This window comes from Syngnathus leptorhynchus, chromosome 14, assembly GCF_054491065.1.
Source record: "Syngnathus leptorhynchus isolate UIUO chromosome 14, UIUO_Slep, whole genome shotgun sequence".
In the NCBI taxonomy this organism is placed as follows: domain Eukaryota; kingdom Metazoa; phylum Chordata; class Actinopteri; order Syngnathiformes; family Syngnathidae; genus Syngnathus; species Syngnathus leptorhynchus.
In genome coordinates, this window is record NC_141208.1 from 2,142,254 (window position 1) to 2,154,536 (window position 12,283).

A 12,283-nucleotide genomic window follows, 5' to 3' on the forward strand; every position below is an offset into this window, starting at 1 on the left:
GTGCGCTGCACAAGAGCCCAAGCAGAGGCAACGCTCAACTCATTCGTCATTAACAAGTCCGTTTGTCACGTGGTGATTGAAACGTGCGTTGATTGGCCGAAGAGCACCGTAGAGGGCGGGGTATCAGTGACGTTTAATGGACGAACTGACGTGTGGGGATTTAAAAAGCTTAATCATCAAAGGAACACAAAAATGAGTGGCTTTTTGTCGTTTTTGAGTATTCGTTGTTAACTTGAAGTGAGAAAAACGTCAGCGTACGAGTTTAAGACGTAACAGAAGGGATTTGAATATCTTTACGAATTACTTGTGTTTCATTCAGTAAATATTCTTCTATCCGAGTGACACTTGAACGGCACCTAGATGTCATGAAAAACTGAACTTATACTTTTTCAGTGATTTAAAAAATATTTGACCCAAGCCACTTTTTTTTTTTTTAAATAAACCTAAACAATAAAATCATTTATCATAAAGTATGGTGAACAACTCTTGAGATTCAAATTTGGGTAGTTTGTGTTGCTTATGCTGCTATCTAGTGTGCAAAGGTATCAAGCGCATCCAGTCTTCAGTCGATTCAGAAGCTTGTGGTTTGTTTTCTTTTGTATAACCACATTAGTACACCGCAAGAATTGCATCCAATTATTATAATTATACAAAGTAAAAAAACATGCCCTAAGCAAGTTGTGTTGGGTGTGCTTATTTCATAAGAAAGAGGATGATGACAAAAGACTCACATCATTTGCATTTGTATTTTATTTTTTTTATATACAAAAAGATGTCATCTATTTTTTTTTTCCCTACGCATTTTCCAAGACAAAAATCATACATCTCCACACAGGAATCAACGGCAAAATCTCATCATTCACACTAGAACAAGGACATTCTTTGCTTTCACATAGATAAGAATCATGAAGAAAAAGAAAAAAAAAACTTTGAGCGATTTTGAACCAGAGTGGGCCAAGTCCAGCCCCTTTTTAAGATCAGAAATGAACAGTGTGAATACAAACCCAACTTAAGCTTAGTTTCAATTTTGACCTAGAGGACATCCCATTATTGCACTGCGTGTTTTTCAGGTTGGATTGGGTGTTATTTCCCATCTTGCATTCTTAATAGAAATTCTTTTCAACTTCCGTCCATTCAAGGAAAAGGAGTTGGCTCACTCTTGCTCTTACTGGCTCACTTCATTATTTTTATCCTTTTTACAGATGACGCTAAATTACAGAGGTACTGTGTGAGGTAAGAGGTCAGAAGAACTGGAGGTGATTTTTTGGGGGGGAGAAGGGGGGGGGGGGGTTGTGTGAAAGCACCTGGGTGGACCGGTAGGGTGGGAGTGGGGGTCGTTGTTGCACACACAGCTAGGTGACCATCAAATGATATTCAAATGACTATTGCTGTGTTCGATATATTGCTGGACCCTCTGCTCATAAACACACTCCACTGTGCACATCAATCGTTCAGCATTATAAAAGAAAAAAAAAAAAAATCCCCCAAAGTTAAACAACTTTTTTTTTGTACATTTATACCCCCACCACAACCAGAGAACACATGACAGAGCACTTTTTTTTTTTTTTTTTTACAGAAATGATAAGAATTAAAGTCACCATCTTTGCACAGCACCACATGTCTAAACTAGCACGTCTCATCGGCAGGTTATGAGTTTATTTAGAGGTAATACTGTGGGGGGGGGGGGTGTTCAAAAGCATCGGGAATCTTACATTTTGCTTTTACATACAGTTAAGGCCAAAATCATCTTTTTTTTTTTTAATTTGTGGAAGGTCCATTACTAAATGTAATTGATTTAAGTACATCAGTGGCACAATATTCAATCCCTCTCTAACCCTTTCTCAACATCACGCAGGCCACTGTGTGTGTTTTACATGTAGTGTATTTATTCAGGATGTGGCAACAGCACATTTTTGTACATCTGGCTTGCTACAATATTGGGTAGGAGTTCAAAAGGGCCGGAAAGTTCTATTGTTTCAGCTAAGGAACTATTTGGGATGGTTGTCAACTCATAATAATTAATGGGGGGGGGGGGAGGAGGGGGGAATTTAAAAAATGGTCGTTTTGGCCTTAATTGCTGTATATATAGAACCCCTTTAAAAACATTTAGAATAGGGAATCCTTTTCCTTACAAAACAAAACAAAAACATTGTGTCCAGAGTGTATTTACAACAATCTGTTCTTTTTTTTCTCTATTTTTTGTGGACAGTGTGACAACTGCTGGGACTATGGTTAACAAAACAAAAAAGTAAAATGGTTTTCCTTAAAAAAAAAAAAAAAAAAGTTAAATTAAAACAACTTTCTTTGAAATAAAAAGTATTTAAAAATCTCAAAAGACAAGGAGGCCCGTCCGACAACATTAAACCATCTGGACTACAGTATTTTTCTTAAAAATAAAACACACAATCAAATACATCTTAAGAACACATAAGTCCATGTACGTGTAGAAAAAAAAAAAAGCCTGAGGTACTTGTTCAGAAGATCTGAGGTCAGTCTTGGAGGAGAGGAAGCAGCTTGAGGGCTCACCCCTTCGTCATCATCATCATCATCATCATTAAACACACACACACACACACACGCACACCAACAACTACAAGAACAGAACGTTAGCCTCGTGTCACATCACTGATGGTTCTAGAGCACGCTAAGAATACAAATCCTTGAGAGTCCTGGAATAGTCAGAGCAGCATAAAAACGGACATTCAAAAACGTATGGTACTCGTGTTCGTATGACAGCACGTACGCAACCGCGGCGAGCGCCACTGCATGGCATTGCATCGGCGGAAAAAAAGGCAACCGTTTTGAGATCTCCCGGTGAGATGTACGTGGAGGACTGAGGTATCCGGGGACAAACGACTGACTTGAGCGAGTCCGTTCCACACGTCGAGAGAAAACACAGAAACAGACATGTCGCTTGTACTCAAGTATGGCGGCCGGTCGGCTGTTCTCACTTATAAACGCCAACGTGCAGCAAAAAATGGTTCATATCCCGGCTCTTATGTTTTTGTTGAAAGTGGAAATCATTTGTCAATCAATCAATCAATCAATCAGAACATGCAAAGTCCACACAGAGAGGACCGGAGGTGGAATCGAACCCACGCCCTCTGAACTGTGAGGCAGACGTGCTAACCAGGTGGATATGAATACTAATACTGATATTGATTTTTGAAAATCTAATTCAAAAATCATTTAGGGTTTTGGGCCTGAAACGTTTTTGTTGTATTTGGGATTAAACGATTTGCACACTGGTATGTGATTCTCACTGCACTGTTCTCAAAACATAAAAAAAAAAAAAAAGGCTAATATTGAATTTTTTTGAATGTAATCAAAAACATCCACTTTTTCAAACATTATGGCCAGGATATGACTCATTTTGTGCTTAACTGCATGATCATTAATCCCACTCACACACAACAGCACAAAATCAAGAATGTGTAACATTGCAACTCCAGACAATATTTGTCAATGCCCCCGGCACTGGCTAAAGGAGTAACTCTACAAACAAAAACAATGCCAATGAATTAAAAAAAAAAAAAAAAATCCTCATTAGAATGGGGAACAAGTCCATAATGACAGCTAACTTGGCTCTCCCTCTCACATTAGAAGACATTCACTCACTCACTCACACACCCACCCACACTCACGCACAACCAAAGAAGCCTATTGGATACCTGAGAGGTAGTTCCCCGCGGGACCACACGGTGTCCCTAAAATCTCCAAACAAGTCCAGCACCCATTTTAGCTTGATAAAACCCACTGTGCTCCATTATATATATATATTTATATATACTGTCTGTTTTTGTTTGTTTTTTTTTCCTTAACTTTTCCTTTTCCGTTGGGAGGGAGGCATTCACAGGTTTGGAAAGGTAGGGGAGCACACTTTGAAGAGTTTTTTTTCAAAAATTAGAGAAGCTTCGACCCCTGAGGAAGATGAATCTATTTTGTTCTAACAGTCTCAAAATCCTCCAGAGGTTTTGGAGCTTAAAAGTTCACTTAACGGGGAGAGGGGGTAGGGAGAAAAGTTCAAAAATAATAATAATAAAAAATAATGAGGTAATTAACGCAAAACAATACATGAGGTAATACCGACTTTGAGTGTTGCCTGTCGTATAGCTTATATACTACGTCCAAACTACAGCAGGTGGATGTGTTAATAAAATCCGACCCCCCAGAAAAAAATAAAATAAAATACCAGTGTTGGGGATAAAATAGCAGCTGCATGTTATTAAATATTCACCGAGATCCACTGAGTTTGGGTTTGAAAAAATAAACTCAAAAAATGTGAGGAGCACTGTCCGTGTTCAGGTACTGGACTCTTTGGGAGGTAGGTCCTCGTTGGTGAGCGACGAAACGATGGAGACGGGGCCGTCTGAGGTAGTGCTGCCGGTGGTCCTGGCGATCTGGCCGATGCGCTCCTCCACGCAGCAGGCCGACAGGCGGGCCTCGGCGTCGTGGTCCCAGCATTCCTCGATGGTCTCGCTCAATTGGCTCAGACCCTGCGAAGGAGAGGTTAAGGTTTTTTGGGTTGTTTTTTTTTGCATTTGCATAGGTCTGCATTTTATCATTTCTCCTCTGGGGGATATTTGACTTTTTTTTACTTGGGGCATAATGTGAAGCTGCAAAAAAAATAAAAATAAAAATACTCACAGGATGTTTTAGCCAACAGTCTTTGATGGCTGGGCGCATTTTCTTGTGCACGACCACATCCTGCAGATCCTCTAGGGTGGGATGCTGCCCTATTTCGTCCTCAAACGGTAGAAGGTATTCGCCCACGGTACCTGAGAGGGACATTGGAACAGAAGAATTGGGTTTCACGTCTTACTTAACTTGGTACGGCCCGTTCAGATGGACTCACCCTCGGTGTCGCTGCAGCGCGACACCAGCTCCCACAGCACCAGACCCATGGCGTACATGTCGATCCTCAGGAAGGCGTCTCGCTGGAAGTTGATGGCTCCCTCCAGCACCTCGGGTGCCATGTAGCGTCGCGTACCCACCTGGTGGAAGCACAAGTTGGAAATTAGGTACAGGTTTAACGTGGATATTTTCAAACGCAAGGCTCTGTGAAAGTAAGCTATTCATGGTGTGTGAAGCTGACGGGGGCGGGCTGGCGTCTGACATGCGGCCAACGTGTTTCGGTTGGGTTAGCATGTGAACCTCGTCTCCGTGCCGATGATTCACTTGGCTTTTACTGGGTCACTGCGTTCACTGCTACGGGAGCAATTTTTAACTTGAGCTGACGGTTTGAGAGCTATTAGGTCCTAGATTGCGGGAAAATGGTGTGTTCCAAGTAGGTTGGTTAAAAAAAAAAAAATGGGTGTGGGGGGGTTATTATTATTTCAAATATAGAGTGAAGGTCTGTTTTTTTTTTTATTACCTGCCCATGAGTGTCTCCTGGAGGTTTCCCTGGTTCAAAGCACACAGCGAGCCCAAAGTCTCCGATGACTGCGGTCAGGTCGTTCCGGAGCATGACATTCTTACTCTTGAAATCCCTGATGAGAAAGTAATGGTCACCGACTGACCCCATGACAAGACATTTTCTCAGCCGTTATCTTTTTGCGCCTACCTGTGGGCGATGGTGGGTTTGGGCTCTTCTCCCTTGTTGCTGGGAATGTCCTCGTGGAGGTAGGCTAAGCCGCGGGACATGGTCTCGGCTATGAGGCACAGCTCCCCCCAGGTCACAGTGTTCCCCTTGAGGTGGTCGGTCAGTGAACCCTGAAAAAAAACAACAGGAGTGTGAAAGAGGTGACACGAGATATATATTTTTTCAATATAATAAATATAGAATCTTTCCTGTATGCATTAGTTTATTGCTAATTAAACAAAGACGGATATTATGGCTCCACAAAAGGGGGAAAAAAAATCTGTAATATATCCTGACCAGAATCTAATAAAACTACGCTTTTAATAAAAGCAACGATGCCCTTTACCAGAGGTAAACAAAAGGCCTCCGTCAATATCGGAGCACACACGGAAGGTCTGGTCAGACCGGCACATAGGCGACTTACAAGTATAGCTGACATTAAATAGACTATGAATTCTCACTCTTTCGTGGAACTCGGTGATGAGCCACAGTTCCGTCTCCAGGTTGCTGCCGTGCTTCTCAGCGGCAATATAGCGCAGGATATTCTCGTGCCGCATGCCCGGTGTCAGGAAGATGTCCCGCTCGTTTTGCCACGACTGCTTATCCTGTGCAACAACGATAAGGGGGATGTCAACTTTCAATCTGAGTTTAAGGCGCAAAAGCGTTGACCCACCTGTACAGGGAAGATCTTGACTGCTACGTATTCGCTCATGAACTGGGCTTTCCAAACACAACCAAAGCGCCCCCTAGCTTTGATTTCCAGCAGCTGCAGCGGTTTCAGGCCCACCAGGGGTGATGGAGGGGTGGGTCCAGGGTCCTAAGACACAAACAAAGACATTTTTGGTTTTCAAAATGATCTTCAATCGTAATTCGCGTCACCTGCAGGGGGGTTACCGCGAGAGCCAAAATCCTGTCTTACCTCGCTCAGGTCCACGTGGCCGTAGGGGGGCTTACGGTGACGGTACATCCACAGAGCCAAGATGATTGCCAAGGAGAGCACGCAGAGCGGCAGCAGGGAGTAGACGAGCACATTCAGCATAGACGGCACTCGGGGCGGAGGCCGGATTTTCACTGTGCGGGGGGGGGGGAGGGGTAAACGCCATTGATGATTATAAACATGCCAAATGATCCAAATCATCAGTATTGCATTAGGGAAACAATAATTGACTGCAACAAAGTCTCTGCTGGTTATTGCTAACCTTTCAAATTACCATTATTGCGATGAGTGTATTAAGCATCCAGAAATAGAATTTACCTCGTGGCACCAATCTGATATCTATGTGGCACGTCAACATTCATATTGAACTGCAGCACATCATCCCAAGAGCAAAACTTGCGTACACAGGTGTATATATATATAAAATGTCCTTTGCATTAATGCGAGAGCTATTTTCCGCCAGGTTGGCTGCTCACCTCGGTTGCCGATGCCGATCAAGTCGGGGAGGTGGGTGAAGCGCTTGTTGCAGTAGTTGCCCTCGCAGCAGCAGAAAAAGACCTGAGGGTTCTCGTCCATGGAGACGCACTCTTGCCTGAAGCCATGGAATGACACACACGTAAACACACACACTTGTGTTAGTGGTTCAGAGGACTATCGCTGCTATTTTAATGGTGGTGAATGCACGCTGGAGAACGACAAGAAATATGATTATTTGTTCCTTCCATGTAGTGTCATTGAACAACTTTTTGCATTTTTAACCCATTGCTTTGAAAAAAAAATAAAAAATTAAGCATAACCATTCTTCACCTGCAATTGAGAAGGGTCCAGTTATAACGTTCTTTCTTACTATGCAGATGCAGCTTCAAAATCTATATTTTTTCAGACTATCCATCAAAACCAACAACATCCTAATAATGACCTAGTGACACCATTTTTTTTTCCTACAGTCACAAAATCCGCTATTATCTCGTGCGGCGAAATCGGATGAAGCGTTGCAAGCTACTGAACGTTATTTTGCACACACAAATCTCTGCGTATGTACATATCCACCCGTGTCTAATTGAGACCTGACCCCAATATTTTCAAAACCAGATTATGAAAACAGCTTTCATGTCGCCTCAGCATGTTCTCCCGCTCTCACGCCGTACATTATGCAACACTGAATTATTTAAAGCTGGCGTTTTCTATCTATGTACACGGCGGTGAACTTACATTGCTATGTGCGTGGCGGGTATTTACTTTGGACACTTACCAACTGACAGAAATGCTAATCACATGAATACACACTCACGCTGTGTCCAATCCCGCAGGTGACGTACATCTGAATGGATGCCAACAAACCAAAACACTGGAACTGCGCCATTACGTGAAAATTGGCGCGAGGGCTTATCATGTAGCGACACGGCATCGTCATCTTTCCATCTTTGATGAGTATAGCGAAAGGGGCTTACGACTGGTTGCCGTTGGACAAATTTCGGTGGGAACGTTTCAGAATCGGCAGGCCATCACTGGCAAAGGTTGACGGTGCGACTCACCTGTCATAGCAGTTGAAATCGTCCAACCAGCAGCCTTTCTTCACCAACTTGATGGTCCCTGAGGAGTTGAGCCAGGAGGCGTAGCAGTGTAGCCGCTTGTCCTTGTCTTTGTCCTTGTCGTCGCAGCGCTCGTAGCCGCTCTGGTTGGTCTTTTCGGCGCGCCAATTGTCATTGTAGAACACGCACTCGCGTGTCTCCGCCTCGCCCACGCTGTACCCTGTTGAGATACCAGAAGAAAACAGACAGTAAGCAATCTCGCAAAGCAGAAGTACGGATGGACGGGTGGGATAGGGAACATCTGAGAGTTATCGCTTTGGCGCGCCGCCAACTTCAGGCGTTCCACAGGGGCTTGGAAGTTGCTGCCCAACAATCCACCTCGCTTAAAAGATCTCTTTAGACTTTTAATTAGCCACAAAACAAAACATAACAGGAACACGCCAGACGCTTTGAGATAAACACAGACCGAGGGATTACCCCCCTCGAGTACATACTTCACTGTACATCCTGCCTTTGCTGTATATCGACTTGTGAGCTTGGATTGTCGGGTACCAGTTATGACATCACAACTTTGAAAAATGTGTTTTCATTTTTGGACATACCAATGAATATCAAAATCAATGACCATCAACATTGGTAAAACCCACTCAAAAATCAAAAGCAAAAATTAGAGCAGTCACTAATAGATATCAAATTCACTTACTTTATGATGGGGCAATTTCTACACTTATCTCAATGTGTTTTAATGGGGCTGCATTTATGCCACACCTTAACAACTAAAAGGTTTTCTTTGCACTTTTGCCATGCATTGCAAAGCATAAATCCATACCTGGGAGTAAACGTTTAAATACATTCACTTCTCCCATGCCGGTGTGTTGAAATCGACATTGCACAAGAAATATTTTCTACATAACGCCACGCTACTGTTTTCACCATTTCCACAGAACAAAAACATGCAACTGTATGCTTTGCAAAAATGTTTCATACTTTTATACTATACCATTTCAAAAACGGTGAATGAAATTTGTCATCCATTGTTCTCACACAGAAAAGGCAGATGTAAATTTATGCCAAGGGAGAATAGCTTCGTTATCAGGAGAAAAAAAATAGAACCTGTATCTTTAAATCCTTTTCTGTAGGAGACTGCCCCTCCCCCAGTTATGCCCCCACTACTCACACACATTTAGATGTCCAGCAGCAAACAATGGACTTCAAATACTTCCAAATATTACCTTTAAAGAAGGTACGGGTGGGGGGGGAAACACGACAGGATGATGCTCCATTCAGCTTATATTAGTTGCCACGTTATGGAGAAGACTTTTACTACAATATCCCCCCTTCCCTAGCTCCCTCCCTCCTTCTGTCACTTCCCACAACATGGATTCTAGAGGAAGCAGCTTACTATAACATTAATCTACAAATCATATAAGAAGGAAAATGGCAGTGTGGCACACAGATATAAACGCAGACAGATGCATATATAAAAGGGGGGCAGCTGAGTAGACATTTTATTGTCATTCTAAACGAGAAAAGGGGGGGGGGGGGGGGGCTTGAGGGGAGGCCGTATGTTCCAAAATAATAAAGAAGGTCAGAGAGCAAGCCCACGTTGTGGAGTCACGTTATTGAAAGCTGTGGGGGGAGGACAAACTGAGGCCCCTTGTGCAATTTCACTTTGTTGTATTTCTATTGTCTGTTCGATTGTATCGATTTAGCCTCTTTAAAAAAAATAAAAAAAAATGTTAGGGGGAAACACGCTTTCCTCTCTTTTTGTTGTTGTTGGGTAAAAAGTGTTACGGAGCATATAAGGTTTCAAGATGTTGCTGCAGCTGCCGCTTTCTATTCCTGCCCTGGGCTCACAAAAGGCATCGAACGCAACAGTTTTAGCACGCAGCACCTTTTGTCACAAACCACACTTTCCAGCATTTATTTTCATATAACCGACGTTAACATTTATCACACAAAGAATTGAGTAACACGCGGACGGTGGGAGATACTTAGAAGATAAATATGTGGATAAAAGTTGAAATAAACACTCGAATAGGTGACATTGTCTATGGTGGGAGCTAGCCCCTAGCGGCCGCTTACCTGCGCATAAAGTTCCCAGCAGAAGTGAACAAGTCAGCCACGAGAAAGACATGTTCCGTCTTTAAAAAGCACCACCACGGAGGTCCGCCGTTTTGGTTCCGTCCCGCACATCCACCCCTCAGCACCGGCAGAATCAAACCGACCGCAGGGCCCCCCCTCCGAGCTAAAGCCTTTCGCGGCTTGTAAGCGCCGCCGCCACCACACCACCAACAACCACCGCCACGGAGAAGAAAAGACGGAGGGGGCAGATTAGTCGGGCCGCCGGCTGGCTCGTTTAGTCCCGCATGGTTTGAGGGGGGGAAAAAAGAAGGTGGAAGGAGAAATGTGCGTTTATCGTTCTTTCTGGCGGTGAACAAGCGTGGAGAGCGGTGCGGTTGACGGCGCTGCGTCGCGAGGTCGTCCGGGGTTTACGTGCATGTTAGTGTGATGTGTGTCCAAAATGGCTTCGAAATGGGGAGCGGGGGGCTGCGAGCTGGGAAAACCCGGATGTGTAAACACAAAGGGGGGAATTCAGGCAGCCAAAGCACAAGTGACCTTAATGCAACTCTGATAAATTCGGATAAAAACGACGCCGTTTTATATCTTAATAAGCCATTTATATGTTCCCCGTCCAAAGACGATTGTATAAACCGACGACGACAATACATGGGGGAATTTTGTCCGTGGAAGCCCCCCGAGGATTAACGCTCGTTGTCCTCGGATTACGAGTGCTAAAATTGCTTTTGAGTTTTTTATTTGTATTTTATCATGACAATACTCAAAACGTTAAGATTATTTCAATTTAGTAAACATACGCAAAAATATAAACATAATAAAAAACATGAACGATTCGCAGAACTGCACATTAAGATAGTAATATTTTAGTATATTTTATTTCATATTTAATGCATTCACTTTTGTGCAAACAACATATCACCGTCAATATTCATCCCAGGTAGATCGCCATAATAGTACAAATTAAGCAACACTTAACTTCTCCCAAATACCAATTCTTAATCATTTAAATAATAACTTGAGTATTATGACTATATCCAGTTTATTCTTGAGTTTTGTTTGAATTTTGACTCCTTTACAGTTCTCCAAGAATCATAGGTCATTTGAGTCATATTACATTGTGCAAGTGAACTCTTGACATTAGATACCTCCCACCTGTGTCGTGCAGTAAGTGCACCATTTCTGCAGTCTATTGTTATATATGGAGGCTACGCCACGTCTATGGCGCGACAGCAGCACCCTACCTTTCGAGTTTTAACACCTTTCTTATTAACATTGGTGAACATTGTGGCTGCAGCATTGCGATGGAAACTTTGATACCTGTGATTTTTCTGTCATTTTCCATGGATAAAACCCCCTGCAATTGCGCTTTCTCGCCACAGGACGGCGATGTTTTCCAGTTTTTCATGGGTAAAGACGATGCTGGCTGTCTCATTGTCTAAAAAAACAAAAACACCCAAAACACTGCCACCAAAATTCCAAACAGAAAAAGTGCATGGGAAAAAAAAGCACCTAGACAGGGGATACATTTTCTTCAACTATGAGTTTGATATACATTTGATTTGAGTAAGTGTAAACCACCTCAGTAAGAAGAAGAAAAAAAAAAAGAGAACAGCCCCCAAGGGTATGTTTTGTAACTTCCAGTTGATATCAGGGTGTGTGTTTTGTGCGTGTGCTTATGCCAGTGTTGTGGGTGGGGCAGGCAGGATTGGACAAATAAAGGTGAGTTTGTTACTCATGTCCGGCCAGGAAATGATTCACATGTTATGATTTTATTTGCCACGTGTGTTATAATAAAAGATATCATGCTGCTTTGTACATATTGTATTCAACCTGGAGGAATAAAATGGTTGCATCATCACTCTTTGCTGGTGTAATATTTTAACTGGGGATCATATCAGCAATTTATATTGGTACACTGGAATTGATCATGACTCAAATCATTTGTTTGTACAGGTGAAATTGCAACAGTACCAGCTGAAGAAAATGGGTAAGCGTTGAAGATTTAGGGAGTGACAGGGCGAGGTGTCAGACTCTGGTCATGAATTCATCCTTCATTCCTTTCCGGCATGTTGGGACTCATTCCCGGCCTCCCATCCCACTGCACTTCTTTGCTGGAAAACAATTCTCTTGTGCTCGGATATCTTTAAGTTG

General features: G+C 42.9%; 1 protein-coding gene across 1 annotated transcript; it reads right to left on the bottom strand.

The window, feature by feature from the left end:
* Positions 1–1,665: 1,665 nt before the first annotated feature.
* Positions 1,666–10,586, bottom strand: acvr2ba (activin A receptor type 2Ba). Its single transcript, XM_085930381.1, has 11 exons — positions 10,136–10,586; positions 8,054–8,270; positions 6,995–7,110; positions 6,501–6,652; positions 6,255–6,398; positions 6,043–6,186; positions 5,564–5,712; positions 5,375–5,489; positions 4,856–4,994; positions 4,648–4,778; positions 1,666–4,496 (listed from the first exon to the last, which is right to left on the bottom strand). Exons 1-11 carry the CDS (start codon positions 10,185–10,187, stop codon positions 4,302–4,304), a joined length of 1,554 nt encoding a protein of 517 aa, XP_085786507.1. The 5' UTR covers positions 10,188–10,586; the 3' UTR covers positions 1,666–4,301.
* Between the last annotated feature and the right edge of the window lie 1,697 nt (positions 10,587–12,283).

Coding starts and splice junctions, on each gene's coding strand:
- acvr2ba (XM_085930381.1), bottom strand. CDS start 10,187: ATGTCTTTCTCGTGGCTGACTTGTTCACTTCTGCTGGGAACTTTATGC. Junction 6,653..6,994: donor GATCGGCATCGGCAACCGAG/GTGAGCAGCCAA, acceptor CCCCCCGCACAG/TGAAAATCCGGCCTCCGCCC. Junction 6,399..6,500: donor GCCACGTGGACCTGAGCGAG/GTAAGACAGGAT, acceptor TTTGTGTCTTAG/GACCCTGGACCCACCCCTCC.